The sequence below is a fragment of the Vipera ursinii genome (assembly GCF_947247035.1).
Source record: "Vipera ursinii genome assembly, chromosome: 1".
NCBI classification, from domain to species: Eukaryota; Metazoa; Chordata; class Lepidosauria; order Squamata; family Viperidae; genus Vipera; species Vipera ursinii.
Window position 1 is genome coordinate 29,026,356 of NC_139512.1, and position 24,859 is coordinate 29,051,214.

General features: G+C 37.5%; 1 protein-coding gene across 13 annotated transcripts in view; it reads left to right on the top strand.

Annotated features, from left to right (window-relative positions):
• Positions 1-24,859, top strand: part of SYNE2 (spectrin repeat containing nuclear envelope protein 2) — a 244,648-nt gene that overhangs the window by 94,989 nt on the left and 124,800 nt on the right. For 5 of the 13 annotated variants that reach the window (XM_083350942.1, XM_083350953.1, XM_083350943.1 and 2 more), the window contains exons 43-58: positions 86-331; positions 2,124-2,258; positions 2,882-2,971; positions 5,872-6,138; positions 9,346-9,471; positions 10,542-10,798; positions 11,268-13,383; positions 15,017-15,339; positions 16,415-16,559; positions 16,994-17,212; positions 18,327-18,592; positions 20,109-20,277; positions 21,480-21,623; positions 22,355-22,495; positions 23,217-23,399; positions 24,134-24,271. In XM_083350942.1, coding sequence (XP_083207068.1) covers positions 86-331; positions 2,124-2,258; positions 2,882-2,971; positions 5,872-6,138; positions 9,346-9,471; positions 10,542-10,798; positions 11,268-13,383; positions 15,017-15,339; positions 16,415-16,559; positions 16,994-17,212; positions 18,327-18,592; positions 20,109-20,277; positions 21,480-21,623; positions 22,355-22,495; positions 23,217-23,399; positions 24,134-24,271 — 4,965 coding nt within the window. The remainder of the gene's footprint in view (positions 1-85; positions 332-2,123; positions 2,259-2,881; positions 2,972-5,871; positions 6,139-9,345; positions 9,472-10,541; positions 10,799-11,267; positions 13,384-15,016; positions 15,340-16,414; positions 16,560-16,993; positions 17,213-18,326; positions 18,593-20,108; positions 20,278-21,479; positions 21,624-22,354; positions 22,496-23,216; positions 23,400-24,133; positions 24,272-24,859) is intronic. The other 8 variants (XM_083350949.1, XM_083350947.1, XM_083350948.1 and 5 more) reach the window with 8 other exon arrangements.

Consider the following 24,859-nt stretch of genomic DNA (forward strand, 5'->3'; position numbering starts at 1 on the left):
TATTCTCTCTGCATATTTATCAACAAGATTGTTAACTGCAGATTCTCTGTCATTATTATCTTCTTGCCTTCCTTTTTCACTTAAGATACAGTATGATATTCTTTGTCAAGCTGAAGACAAACTGCAGGAAGTTGTTGCTCTAATGGACTCCATCAGATTGGAACAGACATGTACGAAAGATGAGATAGATGCACCCCAACTTAAGCCGAAGCACCTTAAAATGAAATATGGACCTGAGCACGAGGCTGAGGACATCCATAGTGATATACTCAAATATAAAATACTGACCAGAAAGGAGATGGATAATGAAACAACAAACAGAGAGAAACTGGTAATTTTCTAGCATCCCCTTTGCTCCTCAAGAGATTAGTTGTGTGGAAGAAATTTAGTAATATTTAGTAATATTTTGGGGTTTAGAATTTAGTAATATTCTTAAAAAAGGGACGTGGTGGCTCAGTGGGTTAGGACGCTGAGCCTGTCAATCAGAAAGTCGGCAGTTTGGCGGGTCAAATCCCGAGTGCCACGTAGCAGAGTGAGCGCCTGTTATTCGTCCCAGCTTCTGCCAACCTAGCAGTTCGAAAGCACATAAAAATGCAAGTAGAAAAATAGGGCCACTACGTTGGGAAGGTAACAGCGTTCCGTGCGCCTTTGGTGTCTAGTCATGCAGGCCACATGACCACGGAGACGTCCTCGGACAAGCACTGGCTGTTCGGCTTTGAAACGGAGATGAGCACCGGCCCCTAGAGTCGGAAATGACTAGCACACATGTGCGGGGGAACCTTTACCTTTACTTTAATATTCTTAAATGAACTTTATATAGTAAATAAGGAGTTCAGCAAAAGTCATTTAATATCATTAATTAAAAAAAATTGTGCTTTATAAGCCTACATGGAGCTTTTATTTTTAATTGAAGTACAGGGTAGTAAATATTGTACATAAACCTTCCACTTTAATCTTTAGAGCTGATCAGAAGCAGGCTTTTCTTTAGAGGTCCGGGGTGATATTAGAAGCAATGCATGCTTAGGTATTTTCTTCTGTGCTAAAAACACAGAAATAAGGCATTGCTGAAGTAAAACACAGATATGTAAGTAGTTTTCAGTGAAATTACAATTACTTAGCAAATGTTGGGATTAAGTGAGTTGCCTCTGCAAAATGGGCAGCGTAGAAGTCTCATAATAAATAAACTAAATAAAAAAGATGTAATTTACTACTCTAAAAGGTCAGGAGCCAGAATTGGAAAGTTGCCAGATATAATGCAACATTCTTTTTTTTTAACCTTTTAAATCAAACTTGCAGTCATATTCTTTTGACATTTTGTACAATAAACATTATTCAGAGATTAAAAGTTTAGATATTATTAATTTCTTAAGTTTTCAAACTTATATAGACATTCATTTCACAAAACAAGTGACTGAACAGCATACAATATGTTAAAAATAATAATTCATAAATATTATTAAAAAAGGTAAAGGTTCCCCCGCACATGCGTGCTAGTCGTTTCCGACTCTAGGGGCCGGTGCTCATCTCCGTTTCAAAGCCGAAGAGCCAGCGCTTGTCCGAGGACATCTCTGTGGTCACGTGGCCGGCATGACTAGACGCCAAAGGCGCACGGAACGCTGTTACCTTCCCACCGGAGTGGTCCCTATTTTTCTACTTGCATTTTTTACGTGCTTTCAAACTGCTAGGTTGGCAGAAGCTGGGACGAGTAACAGGCGCTCACTCTGTCACGCGGCACTCGGGATTCGACCCACCAAACTGCTGACCTTCCGATCGACAAGCTCAGCGTCCTAACCCACTGAGCCACCGCGTCCCTCAAATAATTATTAAAAACATTAAAAATTATAGAACACAGCTTAAAAAAAGGATAAAAGTATGTTAATAATAATGGAGCTGTCTTACTATATGCCAGTTCTTTGGGGTTCCCAGGCCTTGATGGCATATCCAGATCTTGAGGACCTTTGGCTAATATCATATCATATTATGAATATGAATATAATATATATTGTAATATACTATAAATTCATATAATATGAATGTGAATACGGAGATGACATAAAATAATTCTCCATTTTTTCCTGCAATCTTCATTTGACTTAATTATTTCATTTTTCTGTTTTTTGAAGGAAAATTCCTTCAGAGTGAAGAATCCACTGGACAGAGAAGCTCCAGAATTCTTTCCAGAATGGTTGACAAATAAAGTACAATTACCAAGCTCCTTAGCATTTGAATCTGAGGAGAGAGCAGCTGCAGTTACTGGGGTAATCTTTTATTCTCCCTGACAATCTTACTTTCAAACATTTGATAGAATGGTTTTGAAGGGGTGGGTTTGTGTCATTTCTATAAAATACTGGTTATGATATGGAATGATGAGACCTGGATTAGTAAGGGATATGACTTTATAGTCAGATGTATATTCCTGTTTCTTTCCTTATAAGTTTGCCGTTTCTTTATTTTGAAATATCTGGTTTATTTATTCCCAGAATATAGCTGATAGATAATCAGAGAGCAAGCATCATTACAGAAAATGTGCAGCACTCAGACACAATTTAAGTGTCCTGAATAACTCCTCTGAAAGTAATAAGTAGGGTTTTTTAATTCATTGTTCCCCAGCCACGTACCTGAATAAAAGTCTGTGGACAATCCTTTCCTGATACCAAATCCTGCACTCTTCTATAAAGTTCTATAGGATATGGACCAATTGGTTTATTCTCCATAGCATCTTTATGTATTTAAGGACATCTATCAAAGGATGAGCACTGAGTGAATGTGCTTTGAGTCCTTTCTGAAAACATTAGGCCATCTCTTCCATAGCAACAAATTTACCATCGCTGTGCTTTAGGAATTAAGCTGCTGCTATCACCTTCTCCTCCCACTCTTCCAGCAGGGAGAAAAATGTCCCACAGATCTTGAGATGAAAGAAGATTGTAACCCTCCACTGCATTTTCTTTCCAAGCAGCAGGAGGGAGAGCAGGTAAACAACTGACATACGGATTGATAGACAAACTCATATTCTGAGTTGGTGCCTCCACTGCTGTGATTATTGCCTCTTGTTGTTGCTGAGAAAGGAAGCATCTCAGAGCCATGATTGGTATTATGAGTATGCCAGCATTTTGACATCTCCATTGGCTCTTGGCCCTTTTCTGGACCTAGTTCAAAGCGTTGGTTTGATTTTCATATTTCTTCATGGCTTTAGACCATAGTACTAGATGGATGAAGGGACGCGGTGGCTCAGTGGGTTAGGACGCTGAGCTTGTCGATCAGAAGGTTGGCGGTTTGGCGGGTCGAATCCCAAGTGCCGCGTAGCAGAGTGAGCGCCTATTACTCGTCCCAGCTTCTGCCAACCTAGCAGTTCGAAAGCACGTAAAAATGCAAGTAGAAAAATAGGGACCACTACAGTGGGAAGGTAACAGTGTTTCGTGCGCCTTTGGCGTCTAGTCATGCCGGCCACATGACCACGGAGACTTCCTCGGACAAACGCTGGCTCTTCGGCTTTGAAACGGAGATGAGCACCGGCCCCTAGAGTCGGAAACGACTAGCACACATGTGCGGGGGAACCTTTACCTTTACCTTTACTAGATGGATCTCTTGTCTCCATGTGTGCCTGTGTATTTTTGAGATCATAATGAAAAAAACATTCCTGTGGGCTTTCTTAGGACTAATATGCTGCCAGTGTGTTTGGGCAAAATGTGTATGTTCCAGGTCTCTTCTATTAAATGTACCTGGAAAGTGTGCCACCTCTGGCTGCTCCTGCCCCCTGTAATAAGCATCCTCTCAGAGATACAGATGGCACCCACTCTCCTGGGTTCTGAAAAGCCCTTAAAGGCTGGTTTTGGTCCTAGGCCTGGGATAAATATGTTGTTGGGGCTGTCGTGCTGTGGGGTTGTTTTTGCTTTTAACTGTTTTAGTTAGAATTAGTTTTTCTAAGCTACCCAGAATCTGCTGGAGTGATAAATTTAAATAAACATAGGCTACAAAAACTGGATAATCAACAGAAGGCAACAAAGTGATGCAGACAACTCTTAACACCAAATTTTTGCAGTCTAGATTTGTAGCTTGCATTCCCCACCAAATAAAATGCCCTCTCCTATTTTGTTATGCTTTTGGCACCGAGTTAATGTCTTATCCAGGGGAGTTATAAATTTTTTGGCAGCAAACCCATAGTCTTTAGATAAGTAGGAACATGCAAAGTATAATTGGGGAAACTAACGCAGAGTGAGAGTTTACAAATGCAAAGCTGTTCATAACTGAGGCCTTCATGATTCTTCTGATAGTGGTCAATCTATATAATCCATAATATTATCCATATAAATTGATGAAATAAATTCAAGAGGTAGGCAAGCAAGGTAGTAATAGGATAGTTGCAAATGACAAGACACAGTAGAAAAATACTCAGAACTAAGATAAACAGGTACAAGAACCATCAGCATTGGATAATGACTTTGCTTATATCTGTCATACTAAGTGTTTTTCCTCAGGTTCAACTTGTGAAAAACTAAACAATCCTGCTCCTACTCTGGGAACTCTATCAAATCCATGGGAATAGTGTGTTAAAGATGCTTCATACTATAGGGCCAGTGTCACCATTGTACATTTGTTACAGAATAATAGATTTGGAAGGGACCTTGGAGGTCTTCTAGTCCAATTCTCTGTTTAGGCAGGAAACCCTATACCATTTCAGACAAATGGTTGTCCAATATCTTCCAGTGTTGGAGCATTCACAACTTCTGGAAGCAAGTTGTTCCACTGATTAATTGTTCTAACAGTCAGGAAAATTCTCCTTAGTTCTAGGTTGCTTCTCTCCTTGATTAGTGTCCATCCATTGCTTCTTGTCTTACCCTCACCTTTGAAGAATAGCTTAACTCCCTCTTCTTTGTGGCAGCCCCTGAGATATTAAAACACTGCTATCACGTTACCCCTCATCCTTCTCTTCATAAAACTAGACATACCCAATTCCAGCAACCATTCTACATGTTGCAAACTTCAGTTCTATTATACTGTCTGCTGCATTCTCTTTCTCTGCTCCTGTGATACCCACTAGGGTACTAGGAGCTGCTGCATAACTGCTTCCTTCAACTATTGCTGCTTGTTCCAATGGAAGTGGATACAGCTAGGACCAAAGGAGCCTCATGGACCAATGGAACAAATGCAGATATCTTTTACAGAGTCGGAGCATAGGAACTTAGTCAGCTCCCTCATACAATGCCAGAGCACTAACACAACTAACTTGCATTGTCTATGCAAACTGTTAGTTAGTGCCTATGGTTTCAAGCATAAGTCTTTCCCAGTCTAATTAGAAGATGTCAAGGACTCAGCCTAGCCATTCTGTATGTGCCATTTTCTATATTATATTACAAAACTAGCCCACTGTTGCCATTTCTGATAGAAAACAGCTTTGTAGACAAAGGTTTTTTCTATGCTGTCACACTGAACAGTGTGGCCTTAAGTGATCTGAGCTTCCCTCATGGATACTTTCTCGAACTGCAGCAAAAATACTTAACTGCAGAGAAAGACAAGCCAATAGCCCTTTTGTATGTCAAGCTGCTTCGTGGTGTAGAGAGTAAACAGACTGAATCTGGTTAGTAGGGACCCATTTCCTCAGAATTATAAGATTACTGCAATAGAAGAAGAAAACTTTTAGGCCAATTAATTTTGTCAGAGCTTTGAGCAACCTTCTCCATCCTCATAATATTGTTCCTTGGCGAGACGTCTGTACAGATGTGCTTTTCTCTGACCTTTACCACCCCTTTATTCTATTATTTTCCACTATCTTTCCATTAAGAAAGCAATTGACATTTCAGTACCTGCAGTCCCGAGAAGGTTATGATTTTTCTCTCTTCCCCCTCCTTTCTCCTTCATTCTACTTCTATTTAGCAGGAATTGAAAGGCAATTTGATGGAAGCCCACAATTTCCAAAGTTCAGCAAGTCAGTGTGCAAAGCAGTGGCAGAAATCAGAGCAAATACTGGCGGATGATTATCCCAATGAATCTCTGCAACAGCAGCATGGTTATCAAAAGAAATTGCAAGCAACATGTGCCTGGCCAGAAATGCCTCAAACCATTTTGCCATTAATGAATGGAAAAGTAATAGAGGCTGACCCTACTTCTTTGTCCATTATACATCCATCTCCGGAAAGCAAGGTAATAATCTTTGTTGTTGCACAACTTCATTGAAGGACTTTGTTAAGTGCTATTCTTGTGCACTGCTAGCTCTTCATCCAAGATAGCCATTAATCCATAATTCAATCAATTTCACCCTTTCTCTTTTCAGTTTCCAATAGTGGAGGGTGGGCCACTGGTCCAGGAATATTGGTTCATGTGACACTGAGTAGGATAAACTTCTCTTTACTGTTAATTCCTTCTAAAATAAGATTTGGCTTTTGAAAGAATGCTTGTTTTTCTCAGTTTCACATGTGCATTTTGAGGTCTTTATTTGAGAGAGAGAGGGAGAGAGAGAGAGAGAGAGATTTAAAAACTACAATTGAGAAAGAGAAAGAGAAAAAAAATGTGAAAAAAGAAAGAGCCAATAAGTGAATAGTAGAGAGATCTACAGTATTATAAAACTGAATGGTCAAGTAAAATATCAAAATAATATAATGTTTGTTCCACATATTTATGTATCTTATTACATTTTAAAATTTTAGTTCTTTATCAAAATCAAATTAATATACAATTATTAAGCTAATAATCGTTTAATAATATTTAAAAAGAAAATGGTAGGTTGAAAGGAAAATTCAACTTTTAGAATTTATTTTATTCCATTATAAAGTATTTACCAAATTTTGCGGGGGGGGGGGTTAAATGAAAAAATATTCTGACTTGATCAGGGCATTTTCAATAATTTTTTTTTGAAGAATGAATTGTCTATTTTGGCAATTAATACTGGTATAATATACCACTGAGGAAGTATTTATTTTCTTACTTATTAAATTGCTTGATGTAATCACCATCTCAAAATGTCAATCTTGAATAGTAAACACAAGGAAAACCTCCAAACAGCAATGAACAAGCATATTATATTAATTTATTTGAAGTGCAGTATTCAAAAATAGGGACCACTACGGTGGGAAGGTAACAGCGTACCGTGCGCCCTTGGTGTCTAGTCATGCCGGCCACATGACCACGGAGACATCCTCGGACAAGCACTGGCTCTTCGGCTTTGAAACGGAGATGAGCACCGGCCCCTAGAGTCGGAAACGACTAGCACGCATGTGCGGGGGAACCTTTACCTTTACCTTTATTCACCATAAACCTAATATTTTTCTTCCCTTGAAATTCCCATTGCTGTATTGCTGCATTCGCCAGCAATGGGAATTTCAAGGGAATAAAAATACCTGGTTCCTCAACATAGTCCCCTGTTTGTATTTTAGGCCTTGGTACCTTGTTTTTGTTCAGCCAGGTATAGACATTCCAGGTTCCAAAAATGTTTTTTTTCTTGATTCTTGACTGCTATGGTGATCTTCTAAACACAGTTAATTAGCCAGATGTTGATGTGGGGCAGGCAATGTTTAGGATATTTTTTCTAACCCCCTTCTTCATGTGAGGGTGGGGAGTTCTCGCCTAAAAGAGTTGCCCAGTCACCTTGGATGCTGTCAGACATCACTGATGCCCCAGATAGAGACCTGAACATCCATTGTCCAAGGGTTGCCCACATGAAGGTTTGTTGTGATCATCTACATCTGTTGCTTCACTACTCCCCCAGCATCTCAGGACTCAACAAATTAGGTTTGGACTGAGAGGATTTGCATGTGAGTTGCAGCTGCAGATGAACCGCACAACAGAAATCTCTGTGATGGAGTTTAATCAGAACAGACATTGCATAGGGGCAGTCCCACTCTCTCAGCAAAAGAGTCTTTTAATTCGGTGGCCTAGAGAAAGGTTACAGCTGGAGACTTCTCCTGCTGCAGTGGATGACCAGAATGTTTTGTCTTGTCACAATCTTCGCACACCACAATGCCTGTTGGGCCTCAGTCTCCTCCATTCTGGAGCCTCTTTTTGCAAAAATCCCTCATCTCACTGAGAGTCAAAGACCCAGCAGCTATCCTCACCTGATTTAGTCTGTCTGCTGAGATGGTTTACCAGGGTGTGGCCGTTGTACAAGTTACGGCTACTTGAAGCCACAGGTGTGAGCTGAGTGCCAGGTGGGGACCAAAGGTGAACAAACAGCCCTAAAAAAGACATGGCAGGACCTTCCACTAGAGCAGGGGTAGGCAACCTCGGCTCTTTTATGACTCATGGACTTCAACTCCCAGAATTCCTGAGTCAGCATAGCTGACTCAGGAATTCTGGGAGTTGAAGTCCATGAGTCATAAAAGAGCCAAGGTTGCCTACCCCTGCACTAGAGGTACTACCCCTCCCTGAGCACCCCATACACGCCTTGGCTAACTAACTTTGCATCATTATTGTTTCTAAAATACTGTATCAGCAATATAATAGGTATGTTTTAAGCTATGGCTTTGATTAATATAACTATTAATATATTAATAGGAAGACCAAACATTAACAATCACATCTCATTAATATAATCATTAACTGGAATCTTTGAATTAGTAGATAAGTTCTTTGTTTCTGCCTTTGATTTTTGATTCATTTAGATGGAATTTTCCCACTGAATCCTTATTTCTCTTTTCTATACTCCTCAGTTTCATTATGGGATCTCTTAAAAGCAAGTCTAAATGTATTTGCTTAAATTGATACAACTGTTGTAATAGCACAATCACAAAAGATGGTGTAATACAGCATGCATGTATATTGCCGAATTTCAAAAAATTTTCTTTTCTTTTTTTGTTAATGTTATTCTTGTCATCTGAACTTGGCTTTTAATTTCTATTATAAATGCATTGTTGTTGCTGTTGTAGGACTGAACCAGAAACTTTTTTTCTTTTTTGTAACTATGTGAGCTCTTTTGAGGAACCGTAGTTAAAAACACAAAATGAAACCTGGCAGCTTAGAACCTGGGAGCATGTGGCTTGTGCCCAATTCACTTGGGCAAAATGGGATTATGGACCTTAAGCAGTTCTTCTTCCATTGATCTCAGAGTTTATAAATGTTATGCCTTCTTGGGCTAGTTAAGGGACTCCACAACTTCTTTGTTCCAGATTATGAAGAATGTCTGAAAGACATGCTAATCTGGCATAAAATTAGTACCAACATGATTTTGACAGACTCTAGGAATTTGAGCAGAAAATTACTACACTAATAATAACCAGAACAATGAATAAAGCAGAGAGGATGTGTCCAGCAAGATTTGTACTTGATACCTTTTTTCTTCAATTAAATAATCTGGATAATTTATATAGGAGTAATTATTTGTTCTATGGATTACAATTACCTGTTTGTCTTTCCCAGCAGAGTTATCCTGAAGACCAAGCAATTGCTGAGTATGCTGAGATGGAACAAAAGCTCAACAAAGTGAAAATTTGGACTGCAGAGTTAGATATTGTATTAATGAAAGATCAACTGAAAGAAATAGAGGTATGGAAACAATACATTCATTGGCATGGCTATAAGCATTCTGTTAGTCCCTATCATATTTTTATCCTCCTACTCATTTGCTCTGGCACATGAGACCTTCATAGCTATTTCTGGGTAGTGCAATCTCATGCCATTGAATACATGGAACATTTTAACAACATGAACAGGATAATAACACAAATGGTTCCCACCAGTTGCATCCTTCTGCCTAAAATAGCATAGGAGTAGCTTCAGTGAGTGACCTCGCCTACAATAGTGCTTAAAAGTCTGTGAACCCATTTGAACTTTCAACATTTATGCATAAATATGACCCAAAATATGATCTGTTCTCCACACAAGTCCTAAAAATAGAAAATGCAGTTAAACAAATGAATTGAAATTTTGTGCTTGTTCCTTTATGAGAAACTGATCCAAAGCTATATGTCTATGTGTGGCAGGAGAAATAGGGTATATAGGGAGATGTCCTTTCTGCTTAAACTTTTAAGAAGGGGATATAAAATATCATGGACAATATGGAGGAAATGGTCATCATGAGCTGAATGTACTGCAGAGGGCATTTTGCCCAAATCCCCTTAAGCAGCTTCACTGGCCTTGGTGCCCTAGATGTGGACTTAGGACACTGAGCTTGTTGATCAGAAGGTCGGCAGTTTGGCGGGTCGAATCCTGAGTGCCGCGTAACAGAGTGAGTGCCTGTTACTCGTCCCAGCTTCTGCCAACCTAGCAGTTTGAAAGCACGTAAAAATGCAAGTAGAAAAATAGGGACCACTACGGTGGGAAGGTAACAGCGTTCCGTGCGCCTTTGGTGTCTAGTCATGCCAGCCACATGACCACGGAGATGTCCTTGGACAAGCGCTGGCTCTTTGGCTTTGAAACGGAGATGAGCACCGGCCCCTAGAGTCGGAAACGACTAGCACGCATGTGCGGGGGAACCTTTACCTTTTACCTAGTTAGAAATACAAAGTATGGTAAATAGATATTTTATTTGATTCAGAAAGACATACAAATGAAAACAATCCCTTCAAAAACAAACAAGACAAGACCCATCTACCCTCTCTGATTTTCTTTCATAGGATTTGTGTCTGCAGCTAGAAAAGAAGAAAGCTCAAGCTTTGTCAGAACATTCAACTGTGGCAGAAGGAAGTAAGCCAGACCAGCAGGATGCCTGCAGTGTTACTTCTTCCAGTTGGGACAGACTCCTGAAAGAATTAATAACTGTTAAAGAGGCCAAGCAGCATCAGTTTAATTTACTCAATCGCTACCATGAATGTCTTGCTACTGTTCAGTCTTCAATGAAACATTTATTAGCAGAAAAAGAAAACATATATATGTAAGTTCCTGGACCAAGTTTCTTCATCACTTGGATCTGATATAATTCACTTAATTCAGAGTTACACCATAGAGATGAACCTTTTTAATTTCTTTTGTAATTTGTTACATTCCGAAAGGCTTGGAATAGACATAGAATAATATGGTTTATACACAATGCTGAGCCATAAATATTTGAACCACCCTATTATGGTTTAATAAACCAACATAAGATAGGAATGAATAAGCATTGTAGTTGTGACAATTATTGCTATGGTATTATTTATATATAATATCCCTCCTTTGAATGGTTCTGATTATATTTAAAAGCATACATATTCATCCTTAGTAATTACATCCAATGTATGGTGGACCTTCAATGAAATTTACTATATATGAAATATAGTTCAATGTACCTAATTACTGATTGCATGTTGATTAAATTGACTTTACAAAAAAATAAGCTAGTTGTACCTATTTTTCTATTGCAGAAGGGGACCTGTGGAAGACATAGTTCTTCTAGAGAATTTGAATAAATTGTTGGCTTCTGTACAGAACAAAAATAGTCTTTTAAACAAGCTGAAAACTGAGCAAGAAAATCTATCTAGACATCTATCCATTCTGGACAGAGAATTAATACAAAGCCAGGTGGATCAAGCTGAGCAGTGGTGGAAACAAATGGGTGACTGCCTTCAAAAGAAACAGTTCTGTGTTGTAGTAGAAGTGGATGAGTTTAAGCTTTTCATGGACAAAGCACAGGAACTCCAAAGATGTTTGCAACAGCAACATGATTTGCAAATAGGCCTGAGTACTCTTGGTACAGAAGAGCATTCATGCCCTATACTGATTCCTTTAGAACTGCGCATCCTTAAACAAAACATTTCTTTGTTAAAAAGAAATGCAGAAGTACAGATGAAAAGAATGTGGAGCAATCCAGGAAAAATAGCCTTAGAGAACACAGTAAATAGTCTTCAGAGCCAGGCAGAAGAACTGGAGCAAATGACTCCTAAAGAGAATGTCCAGATATCTGACAGTCATCCCCAGACATACGAAATAAGAAAAGAGATAGAAGATGCCATTTTGGGGAACAATTTTTTAATGCACTATCTTGATGAAAGGGCAGCACTTTTTCCAGATGATCTTCTCTCACAAATTAAATGTTGTAAGGCTGTAATCAGTGATGCTAAAGAAAAGGAGCCAACTTTTATAAGGCTAGCAGATGAAGCCCAGCATGTTGCTTCTCACATGCCATCAAAGGAGAATTCTACACTTAGCATCCTTGCACATAAGTTGCAAACTGGTTACCAATTCCTTATTTTGAAATCATCTCAGAAGTTACAGCAGCTGGAATCTCAGCTTGGAAAAAGAGAAACACTTTTTGCAAATATAGAGAAATTTGATGCACAACTTCAGAAGATCATGACAATGTCTAGCTTAGATATTGATAAAACAAATATAAAGTCTGAGTTTGACCACATGCAGAATCTTTTAGAAAAGACTCCCAAGAAGCTTCAGTATATGGAAGCCCTTGTAGATTCAAATTGCAACAATTCATCTGAAGGTTTAAATGCTTTTGAGCAACTGTTTTTAAATGATTGTTTGAGAAGTCTGAAAAATAGAGCAAACAAGGTCCATAGGGTAATTCAAATTAAGGGTCGTTTAGTACAACACAAAATGGGTGCCTATAAAAAATTCTCAGAAGAGATAAGGGCCTTGCAACAGGATCTTAGCAATCTTCATTTTGATGAGCTGGAACTAAGTCCAGAGGAATTACTGTCTAAGAATCAAGAGATAAAAGATAAACTGAATATGTTTAAAGAGAGAACTTTAGTCATCCAGTCACATTTATCACACTTAGACCAATACCAGGAGATTTGGAAATGGCTGGATCTGAAATGGGATACATCACTTCTTGATGAACTGAAAGATCAGTTCTGCAAAGCAAAGGATAACCTTTACAAGAAAAGTAAATGCCTGAAGAATTTATTTGCAGAATATGACAGGCATCAGATAGTCCTAAGTGAGATTGAGGCTATAATATCTTGTATTCAGAAAGAGTGTGGTGATTTAAAAGCTCGTACCAATTCAACTTCTGAAGCCAGTCTGATATCAGGAAAAAAACTGATGTGGAGAGTTGAACATGCCAAATATATAACTCAGGAAGCATTCAAGCTATTCAAGAAAAATAAGACTTTGAGTGCCTCTCTCAAAAAGGCCAACATGCAGCAAATAAAGTCCTTCAATACAAAAATAGATGGGCTGGAACAAATGATCCATTCTATGATAGCTAATCAAGAAATATGCAAGTACAAACACGGTTTCCAGAGTAAGCTGGGCCACAGCTTAAGGACTTTAAAGCAGATTCAGTCTGAGCTCCAGCAGCCTGTCCTACTTGGCTTGAAAATTCAAATGATTCCCTATGAAATGATGTATTGCAAAGTGCTTAAAGCTGCTATAGAGGCAGAAATTCATGCTGCTGAAGATATAATAACTAAAGAGAAATCATCTACAAAACAAGCACGTCTCCATTCTGAGAGTTTCGATAAAGAATTAGAGGAGTTCCAAAATCTGAAAATACAGCTGAAAGCAGACTTTGCTAAACATACAGTAAGTAAATCTGGCAGTTTTGTTTCTTTGTAAACAACTTTGCAATCTCTGGTTGCTTCCACATAAGGATTAATTATGAAATATGATGGTTTCTTCATCTATATTTTACATGATATGCATTTAACAGTTTTTACTTCTAGATTTTGAATGACCTCCGTTCATTCCGCCGGGACCTGAAGACCTGGCTCTTCGAGCTCTCTGGCCCAGGCTGAGAATTTTAATTTTAATTTTAATTTTAATTTTAATTTTAATTGGGGTTTTTTACTTTTTCAGGGACTGTTGTAATTATTTTTAATTGTTTTTAACTTTTGTATTTCTTGTTTTAAATTACCCTGTAAACCACCCTGAGTCCTTCGGGAAAAGGCGGTATATAAATCCAATTAAATAAAAAAATAAAATAAATAAATTTTGTAAGTTCTCTTCCCCCCTTTCTCTCCCTCCCCTCCTCTCAAGATAGATTAATAATGCCTCACTTCCTCTTGCATCGTGACTTATACTTAAGTTATACTAAAAGAAATTGAAATTTTCTAAAAGACTGGGGATACTACTAAAACAATTAAAAGGAATTTGTAATTTAATGTAATAAAATCTCCTGTGGAATCCTTGGAACTCTCTGAGCTTGTTTTTTTCCCTTGCAGATGTTTCATTACCCAACTAAGTAACATCTCAGTGCTGAGTATTGCATTACATTGCAGTATAAAATGTCCTTTATTAAAAGCTTATATTTTTGACAGTGCTCGCATTTTTGACAATGATTGTAGTGACTATCTTGATACTTCTCAATGCTTTTACTCTGACATACAGTAGGTACAGTAACAAAATATTCATATCCATGACTGTTAATGGCTTGCCATCGAAAGGACTGGTGTCTTTTCTATGACCCTGCCAGTTTATTGAGATGTTTGATGGATTTATAGAAGTTGATAGCTGTTATGGACAAGTCCATTTGCCATTTGGCACTTGACTTTGGAATGTCTTTCTCGCTGCCAGTCTCCAAAAATTTTGGGACACATGAACATTTTTATTTAGAATAATATATGATGGGTTTTAATAATAAAAGCTTTTGGGTGCTTCTTTGATAATAGATATTTGGTTCAGATTTATATGTATTTTAATAAAATGTTATTCAACTTGTTTTCTATGTGAACTAAACTGCCTTTAACAAAACTGATAATTCTGATAATTTTCTCCTGACCAAATTTGTCAGCCTTCCATTGTTCAAATAAATATTTTCTGCATTTATTAAATGCCAATTTAAAATAGCAAAAAATTAAAGTTGGTTAAAAACATTTAAAAACAATATGGAGGCTAATAAAAATATTTACAAACTAACTATAAATTTAATAATAATCATGCAAGTTAAAAACAAATAACAGCTGATGAGTGAAATATGCAGCAGAACCTTTTTTAAATGTTGTTTTAACTTGGAAAATTGTTAAAAACAGCAAAAGGAGAGCCTAGGCATCTGTAGGCTCTTTGACCACCAGTTAAAATGTCCACCAGCTAACAGATACAGAGTTAGATCAGGCTGCAATGGTATGCCTCAGAATTGTAGTTCAAGAAAATATTTGGGAGAAGAGAATGTTTTTTCAGCCTATATAATAACTTTGCTGTTAATTATTTATTTGTGCAGGGAGCTTTAGATGAAGCTTTTAAAATGGTGAAGCTTTACAACAAAGCTGTTGAAAAAACTGCAGATCTCCTCAGTCAGTGTGAAGCCTTTCTTTCTATTCCATTACTTGATTTACATAAAATAGAAGAATCTCATCTTGACTTTGCCAAGAAGCAAGAAGAATCTGAGACTGCAAAGGCTGAAGTGGAAGCATTAACTTGTATTCTGAAAAAGTCAATTACATCAAAAGCCAAACTGCAGGTGGAGAAAATACTTGATGATCTAACTACTAAGAATATGGCAATAAGAGAGCAGAGCCAAAAGAGAAATTCTTACATACAGAGGTAGGATGAACATTTACATCATTTCTGGGATATATGACATTGCCTTATCTGAATCAGAGGACTGATCCATCTAGCCTAATATTGTTGGTAGAGTTAATGATGAGAACAATTAGTCCAGGGTTTACCATCCTTACCTGGACATGCTAGAAATCAAACTTACCATGTTCTGAATGGAAGATGTGTGTTGAACCTTTGAGCTACAACACTTTTCCCAATTTGCTTTGTTTATATTATAGCCTCCTTTCCCATGAAATGCTGAACATGTCTTACAATGAAAACACAGATATGCAGTATAACAATGTTAATTCCCAATGTACAATTTCTACATAGCAGTATCATCTTCCTGCCAATGCCCTTTTTATTGCCTCCTATTTTAAGCCTTTTCTTCTCTTTCACCCAGAAGGTGATTGTCCCTTCGGTGGCTTTTTTCTGAGCATCATCTCCTTATTAGTGTCTTAGTTAGGATGTTCAGGTAAAACAGGTAGAAAAGCTGACTCTGAACAGTATCTATGCTGCTTTAGCCTGAAATGATACTTTCTAGGCCACAACATCTTTCATTCATGAATAACGCATACTTTTGGTTTCAAAATATAGATTGATTCTTTAATACTATTGAAAACTTAGAGAGCTGCAACGAAGTGCTATAACATATAGTGCTTTTTAGTAAAATTCCAGATAGCCAACCAGCCAGCAGTTCCTTTGCTAGAAAATTGAAGACATGGTTATTCCCCCCCAAAAAAAGGGGGGTAGTTCATAATTGTTATTACATTATATATTTATAGTGAGCAGTGTGATGAGATAAAATTGAGAAATCATGACTGAGGTATTAGCTGGTCACAGTTTATTATGTTGCTCACCTGCTCATGATTCAGTAAAACATACCAGCCTAAAATGGTGGGTCTGGAAATTCTTGTGCATTCTTTAATGAAGCACTGTGTAAAATGATTGGCAAGATCTGCCAATTTCTCTCCTTTATTCCAGTTTTATTTCTACCAGTAGTTAAAAGCTGACAATGCATAATTATATTATTTGGATCAATTTAACTAGTTTTATTTAAATACTCTCGCATCTATAGGTATATGGAAAAATATCACAGTTTCAAAAACTCCAAAGAGAGGATATGTATTGAGCTTAACAATGCAGAAAAAGTGCTTTGGAAGTGTTTATACTACATTCCAGTATCTTACAAAGAAGCTTTAGAGCATTCAGAAAAAAGCAAGGTGAGGAGTCTAATCATCATCATCATCTCCATAATTTAATACTTTTATGTATTTTTAATAGCTTATACTTTATATGTCTTCAGAACCATGTTTACAATAGAGAATTCAATGCACTTCACATCTATAACAATTACAGTATTTGTATTCCAAATAGTTATTAATGTTAGTCTTCAAAGGTTAGCTGAACATGGTCAAAATGTGGGTAATGGATGCAAATCTGTATTAAACCTGAAACTGATGATTGCAAAGAAACAAATTCTTTGGTGACTCCTTCCTTGCTGTGAACTGTACAATTTTAGATACAGATTTGCTGCTGCTTATGGGGGCTTGAGATACTTTGGCTTGACTGTTGCAATTCGTTTTTTGGTACTTTTTTCTGACTAGATGATTGAAACTCACTGTTTAGACTTTATTCTTTGTACTCTCCTTTATAGATGCTGTTGTCCCAATTACTTTCAATCAAAGAGGAGCTAATGAAGTTGAGGCGAGACTCACAGTCACTAAGCTTGATCTGCAAAGAAAATGATGGAGTGCTGATTGTGCCCATTGTATCAATGTTGTGGCTGAAATGGCTCTGTTTATTCAATGTTGCAAAAGAATGGGAGGGCAAATGTGAAGAACAGAACCAAGAATGGAAATCTGTCAGTGAAGAAGTGAGTAATATGAAAACACTTGATGGATATTTTCAAGCTCAGTTGTATGTGGACTTGTTTAATTGTCTTAAGTACAGGCAGGTTTAAAAAGATAAAGCTGCCCGTTTTGTCACATAAAAATTGAATAAAGGGAGGAATGGTTGTACAGGTAATCCTCACTTAACAATGTAACTGCGACTGAAAACTTCATCACTAAGTGTTCCAGTTGCTGTCGTTAAGTGAATCCTGTGCAGTTGCAGCATTCTGCATTGCCATTTGAAACCTCCTGCTGGCTTCCCCATTGACTTTGCTTGTTGGACTTGGTAGTGAAAGTCACAGATGGGATCACATGACTACAAGATACCACAATTATTGTAATGAGAGCTGGTTGCAAGCACCCAAATCACATTCACATGACAGAGGAAGACAGTAAGGACTACAAGTAGGAGGAACAATTGTTAGTCCCCTTAGACTTAGACTTATATACCACTCTATAGTCCTTTACAGCACTCTGAGCCATTTACAAATGTCAACATATTGCCCCCAACAAGCCGGTCAGGATCAAACTCCTGACTGTGGGCATAGTTAGCCTGAAATACTATGTTCTAACTAGTGCACGACCATGGCTTCTTGTTGAGCACTGTTGTAAGTTTAAATGGTCATGAATGATTGATTGATGAACAAGGACTACATATACACAAAATCATACATGGTGTGGAGAAAATATAGAAGTTAGCTTCTTTTACTTGAATCTGGGGTTATTCAGTGAAGTTGAATGGTAATAGGTTCAGTGGCTATCAGCAAATAACAGACATCGTTGTACTTTGTATTAGGGATTGAACGTGATTGGGAATGAAGTGGCTGAAACTCACAAGCATTTCATGTAGTTGCAGATGCCTTATGCTCTTATTTTAAACAAAAAGAATATGTTAAAGCCATTATTATTGTATTTGTTATATAAAATGAACACATTGGTAAGAGCAATTTATAGAAACGTAAGTCCCCCTGAATTAAGTGGAACTTATTTCCAGCTAAGTGTGCATAGAAATGCAACTTCAATTCACTTAGATGTCCTTTCCATGTATCCCCCCCATCAAAGTTTCTTTTATTTGTGTTTTGTTTATTTTCTCTTTAGTTGGAACGAGAAACAATTATTCTAGACAATCTTCAAGAAGAGCTGCCTGAGAGCCTCCAAGACAAAAAACAAGAAGCAACCAAAGAACTGGAAGAATTTCTGGAATCCGCAAGCAGTTATATAGAAAGTGTGGATACTGAGAAATTGTTGCTACGCTTAATACTTTGCCGATTAAGGAACATTCTGAGTGTCTCTGGGAGTTTCCCTGGAAAGGAAAGTCTTCCTATTCTCTGTGAAATTCAAAACATGCAGCAGCGAACAGAAGAGTAAGTATGAAACAGACTATTGCTGAATGAAGTTGTACAAGATTTTGTACAAAGTTTAATTCTGATTTAAAAATACATTCTGATGGTTTTTCTTCATTAACTTGAAGTTTGAGCTCCAGATTATCTGGCAAATGTGCATAAGTTCCAGGGAGAGAGCGGTATTTGTAACAAAACAAAAATAGGATTTACTTCTTCACCCAAGCCTTCACAAGATGAATGCTGTGTCAGAATCCATTTATATCATATTCATAAATGTATGTTTAAAACATTATTCCATGGATCCTGCCATCTCCCGAGGAGGAGGGAACAGATGTGTATTGAGCCTGTATTAGGCATTTCAAAGGAAAAGAGAAGCCTTTTGAACTGGGGGAACAAAAGGGGGGCGTTAGGGTAGGAGCATCTGGCTTGTGTCACAAACATAAAAGGTCCTAAGTTCCTTTTTCCCACGAGAGGGATGATACGAGGTAAAAAAAAAATTATTTTTTATTTTATTTTAATTCCATTTATATCCCGCCCTTCTCCAAAGACTCAGGGCGGCTTACAAGCTTAGCAGTAGCCTTCATTCTATGTATATGCCTGCTTATTAGGGCTTTCACACACACCCCAAGCGGCATTATTACAAAGTCAGCTTAATTGCCCCCAACAATCTGGGTCCTCATTTTACCTACCTCGGAAGGATGGAAGGCTGAGTCAACCTTGAGCCTGGTGGGATGCGAACCTGCACTAATTGCAGGCAGCTGGTGTTACTTAAGGAGGCATTAGCCCACTGCTCCACCAAGGCTCATGAAATAATGGGGGACTGACCAAATGGGGTTAAGGGGGGGTGTTGAACTGGGAACTCTTTATAAGGGTTTAGTTTGTAGAACAATATTAAGTCCTGTCTTGTATTCCTACAACCAAGCATGTCATAGTAAAGATTTCTTTTGGACTAAGATTTGGCTCCAAGAGTTTTGTCTTCCTAAGACGTGGTTTGGGGTGGGTCCTGACATGCTGGAAGACTGTTGTAATATCTATTTACACCCAAGTTTTAAATGCATTTGTTTGATTAACTATTATATTGTTATTTCATGTGATGCTAGTACCAGTACTTTCTAAGTTAATACACTTTGCTTTGCATTTCACTTGAATTTTGTTTTTGGCTATGCCATTCATGTTAATGAAAGTAAATTGACACAAGCCTGAGAGTTGCCGTGATTCCTGGCCCCTTATTTGGACATAACAGGTCATTCATTCACTTATTAATTCATACATTAAATTTGTACATCTCTTAATTGCCAACAATCCTGGGCAGTTCACAAGAAAACAGAAAAACTGTAAAACAATAAAAAATAATAAAAATAAGCAAAGGAAAAAACTAGGAAGCATGCAAACACACAAAAGCCTAAAAATGGGCTATACCCTTCCTAGCTGAAAAGCTGGGGGAAGAGCCAGGTCTTCAAGGCCCTCCAAAACACCAGAACCCACAATGATCTCCTTCTTCATCTTCTTAATAGTATTTCTAATTGAATTTCTTCAGGCTCTATCAAAAGGCTCAAAAAGAAAAAGAGGCCGCGCAGTCTGAGATGGTGTTCCGGACCAAGTGCAGTGAAGAACTGAAAGCTATGAAGACTTCATTGCAGCACATCACATCCCAGCTCTGTGACATAGATTTGGAAACCCCTAATGAAAAGGCATTGAAACTTGAGGTTGGTAGATGGTAGACTAAGAGGTTTTAGTGAAATAAAACACTTTGTATCCAATTCTTGAGTTGCAAAATGGGGTATCATTGATCTCTGATCCTTCCAATACTCTGATCCTTCCAAAGTCATAATTATTAGAATTGTGTTGTCCTTTTTTCCCCTTCTACATTTAACTGCTTAACAAAACATGGTACACAGATGTTGTCATCCATAAATATCTAACCAGAGGGGGAATGCTCTAGACGAGTTTCTTTTCCATTGCATTTAGAAAACTCTTTCATGTATGGCTTCTTTGGATGACCAAATAAGCCGTACATGAAAGAGCATTGAAAAGACTATATAAAGAATCACAGAATGCCAGTTTTTGAGCAGATTTTTGAAGGTGGTGTAATCCAAATCTTCGCATAGTCCAGAAATCCGTAAATGAATCCTTCCAGCCAATCAAGGAGACAATACTGTTTACAGAGGTTAATCTGTTCCACAAACGCCTTTCCCTGTTAATAAACGTCTTCCAACATTTAGCCAAATTTTGTTTATTTGCAGTTCTTACACATACCCTTTATTTTCACATTTGTTCTCTTACTGTGAAATAAGAAACAAAATCCAATAGTTTGATATCTTGGAATTAAAACAAATAATTGTAAATGAAATGTATCTCTCAGCAAGAGATCCAAGTTATTTGGCAACAAAATGTATTTCACGGTTGTTCATGCCAGAGGATGTAGACCAGATTGAGTTTCTCGGCCACAAATATTAACAACTGTCAAGTTTGTTTTATCCTGTGAAAATGATATCCTTCATGCAGAACTGGAAGGAGCTGTTTTGTTTGGATATTTTCATTTAGATGACACAAAAACAAATGGCCCAGCAAATGTACTTTTGGTCACCTTTTAAAAAATGTTTTTAGGGTTTTTTCTCTTCTGAATCTGAAAAGCTCTTTATGGAGTTTAAATCAAACAAGCATTGTTTCTCCATTAGTATTTCATCTGTTAATAAGCCCTGAGAATACAATGAAAAGTACTGGGTTTAATGTATTCTCAGTGAATTGAAAAGTGTAATAAAAAAAACAACAAAGGAAGCATCTTTAAGGTTTTGCTCTGCAAAGTTTTCTCATGAAAAAAAATATCTGTTTCTACCTTAGATATAGTGGGAGAGGTTATTTCCTCCAACCAATCTTGAAATAATTTCTAATTCTTTTTTCCTCTTAGGAGATTCAGAGAGTAGTTGATTGTAAGAAGCAAATCATGGACAACCTACAAATCAAGTTCAATGAATTATATAGAATATTTCCAGTTGATATTGAAGAACATTTGGAAGACTGCAAGGGAATGTTACATGACCTGGAAGAAAAGGTAGCGTCCTACTTGATTTTGAAATTTAAGGAAACTCTTGCTGAAACTCTAGATTTATTCTAGTTAGTTGTTGTTTATTCTCTAGAAAATTATATTTGGGGGTTTTGCTAACAAATTCCATCTAACTTTTATTGTTCACTATCCCTTTCACTAACCTGCTATGTAGTATTTAAAGGAATCCTCAGATAATTCTGTAAACCATAAAATACTGTGGTTGGTATACTCTAGTACATTTTTAAATCCTGACTTTAGAAAGCTAGACCATCTTACTAAATCAGGACTAAGCAGACAACTTACAAACATTTTGGCTAGATAAGAATATTTATTGTGGATAGGAATGAAGTCAAATCAACCCCATCAGTGAAAATAAGTGTCTCTTATACCCATAGTGATTCAAAGCCTTTCCCCCCCTTCCTTTCTTATAAACTACACCCTCTTTTGCCTGGTATTGCTAGCCTTGACATAAGTGGTAGTTGAATGTGTAAATAACTACCAACTCTGGATTGAGAACCATTAGCTCTTATACTTTTTATACCACCAAATAATTTTATTATACCTTAGGGCAATGTACAGATGTAAGCTAGATGTTAAATTTAAACTATAGAAAAGGTAATTAAAATAGAGTGAGGGTTTATTCATAATCTGAAAATGATAGTTTAGTTTTTAAGTTTATTTTCTGTTTTTCCCATCCAGGACTGAACTTTTATTTCTGTTTTTCTTTACTATGATAGGTCAGCACAGAATTCCTGAAAAATTCTCCTCACTACAGTATAGAGAAAAAAATAGAAGACATTAATAAAGGTTTACAAGCCGTTGAAAATATGTTAGAACAAAAATGCGAGAACATTGCAAAAGCAACAGAAGTTCAGAAGGTAACAACCCACTTCTTTGCTCCAGATGAAGCAATGAGCTTTCCTTCCCAACTGATGTTGATTCTGCCTGTAAAGTTACCTGTTTAAACCAGACTTGCCTTAACCAGGTGTAATCCTGGAAGTAGAATGATAATTTTAAAGTAGGAAGATGATTAGAGGACTAGAGGCTAAAACATATAAAGAACGGTTGCTGGAATTGGGTATGTCTAGTTTAATGACGAGAAGGACTAGGGGTGACATGATAGCAGTGTTCCAAAATCTCAGGGGTTGCCACAAAGAAGAGGGAGTCAAGTTATTCTTCAAAGCACCTGAAGGGAGGACAAGAAGCAATGGATGGAAACTAATCAAGGAGAGAAGCAACCTAGAACTAAGGAGAAATTTCCTGATAGCTAGAACAATTTATCAGTGGAACAACCTGCCTCCAGAAGTTGTGGGTGCTCCATCACTGGAGGTTTTTAAGAAGAGACTGGATAGCCATTTGTCTGGAATGGTATAGGGTTTTCTGCCTGAGCAGAGGGTTGGACTAGATGACGTCCAAGGTCCCTTCCATTATCACCACCACCACTATTATTATTATTATTATTATTATTATTATTATTATTATTATTATTAATCATTGCACAGTCAGCCAGATGTTCAGACTGGATTTGGCATTTTTGTCTACCTATCGAGTCCTGTGACATATTGTTGTTGTTGTTATCCTTTGTTCTGTTATGTGCAGAGAGTCTGGGATTTGCTAGACCTTTGGCATTATAAAATGAATGAACTGGATTCAGAGGTTCAAGATATAGTGGAGCAGGATCCCCACCAGGCTCAAGAATTGTTGGATCACTTGATGATACCTCTGCAACAATACCAGCAGGTTTCACAGCGTGCTGAGCGTAGAACTACAAATTTGAACAGGGTAAAAAGATGACTTAAAAGATCATTTGTGTTTGAAATCTGGATGCTTCTAGATTCCCTCCAGTCAGGACTGTATTGATCTCAGTTTTATGAATTGCACTGCAAACATATATTTTAAGGATGCATCTGTCAATCTGGCTGACAGGGTGAATTTCTACATGAATATAATTCCATAGGACTTGATAGAGCTCCACAAAGCTGTGAGTGGTTCCCCAGATTCTGAATATATGGCAGTATTTGCAAAACTAGATACTTAACTGAGATCTCAAAGTATGTCTTATTTCTTCCTTTAAGGAAAATAATCCTCATGCATCTGAAAATAACAAAAATAGACATCATATATGTAAAAGGAAAGGCAGATATGTCTGCTCCCCGAGTAACTAGTTATTCTTTTTATTTTAAAATTTTCTCCCTATTTTTAATATATGCCTATTTTTTCTTATATTTTAAACCAGAAATTAAAAATTAAATTTTTAACTGCTGTTCTATCGCCTGAGAATATTTAATTTAATTAAATATTCACAATGACCCACAATGAGTATAATCTACTGACAAAAAAGTCAGTAGATAACAATTTTTACACTCCCTCTTTCTCCACAAATTGCTCCAGAGGGGATGATAAGAAGGTCCTATTGCATGAGTGGAAATCTGCTTGGGAATCTGGATGATCTTCCAATGTTTCAGATACCTGTGTATTAATTTGTGTAAAATAATATGTGATGTTTTATATCAAAGGCTGCTAGCAAGTTGGAAGAATGTGATGAGCTCCTGAAAAGCATTCAGATTTGGCTTGAAAACGCCAACCGTCTACTAACAGAGGAAGTGAAAAGTGACACTGCAGAAGCTTTGAATAAACATGCCAGTGCGCTTGAGGTAAATTGATATGAAACTAAATCTTGGGAGCCATTTATTGCTTCTCTGTGAGAGCACCTGTTGACATATTGCTGCATTGATAATGACTAGCATAGATACATGTGCTAGGCTAAGTAATAGCCTCTAGCTCAGGCATGTTAAACTGTCAGCCCATGGGCCGGATGCATCACGCCAAAAACACGCCCACCCCATTGCCGGCAATGGGGAAAAAGTCATGATATGTTGCGCAATGTCACGTGACATCACGAGTTTGACATGCCTGATCTAGCTGGTCTGCATGAGCTTAGGAAGCTAAACAGGGTCAGTTAGTGTTAGTGTTTTGGTGAGAGGCCACTAAGGAATATCAGGGGAGTAGGCTAAATAGGAAAGTTTAAAAAAATCTTGGAAAAAGACAGTGGCAAGCCAATATGAGGGGAAAGGTTTTTACATAAATATGCTGCCATCTTCAATATAAGGTGAGGGTGCACTGGTCCCTGTATAATATATAGAACAGGGATCTTCAAACTTGGCCCTTTTATGACTTGTGGACTTCAACTCCCAGAATTCCTCAGCCAGTGTGCCTGGTTGAGGAATTCTGGGAGCTGACGT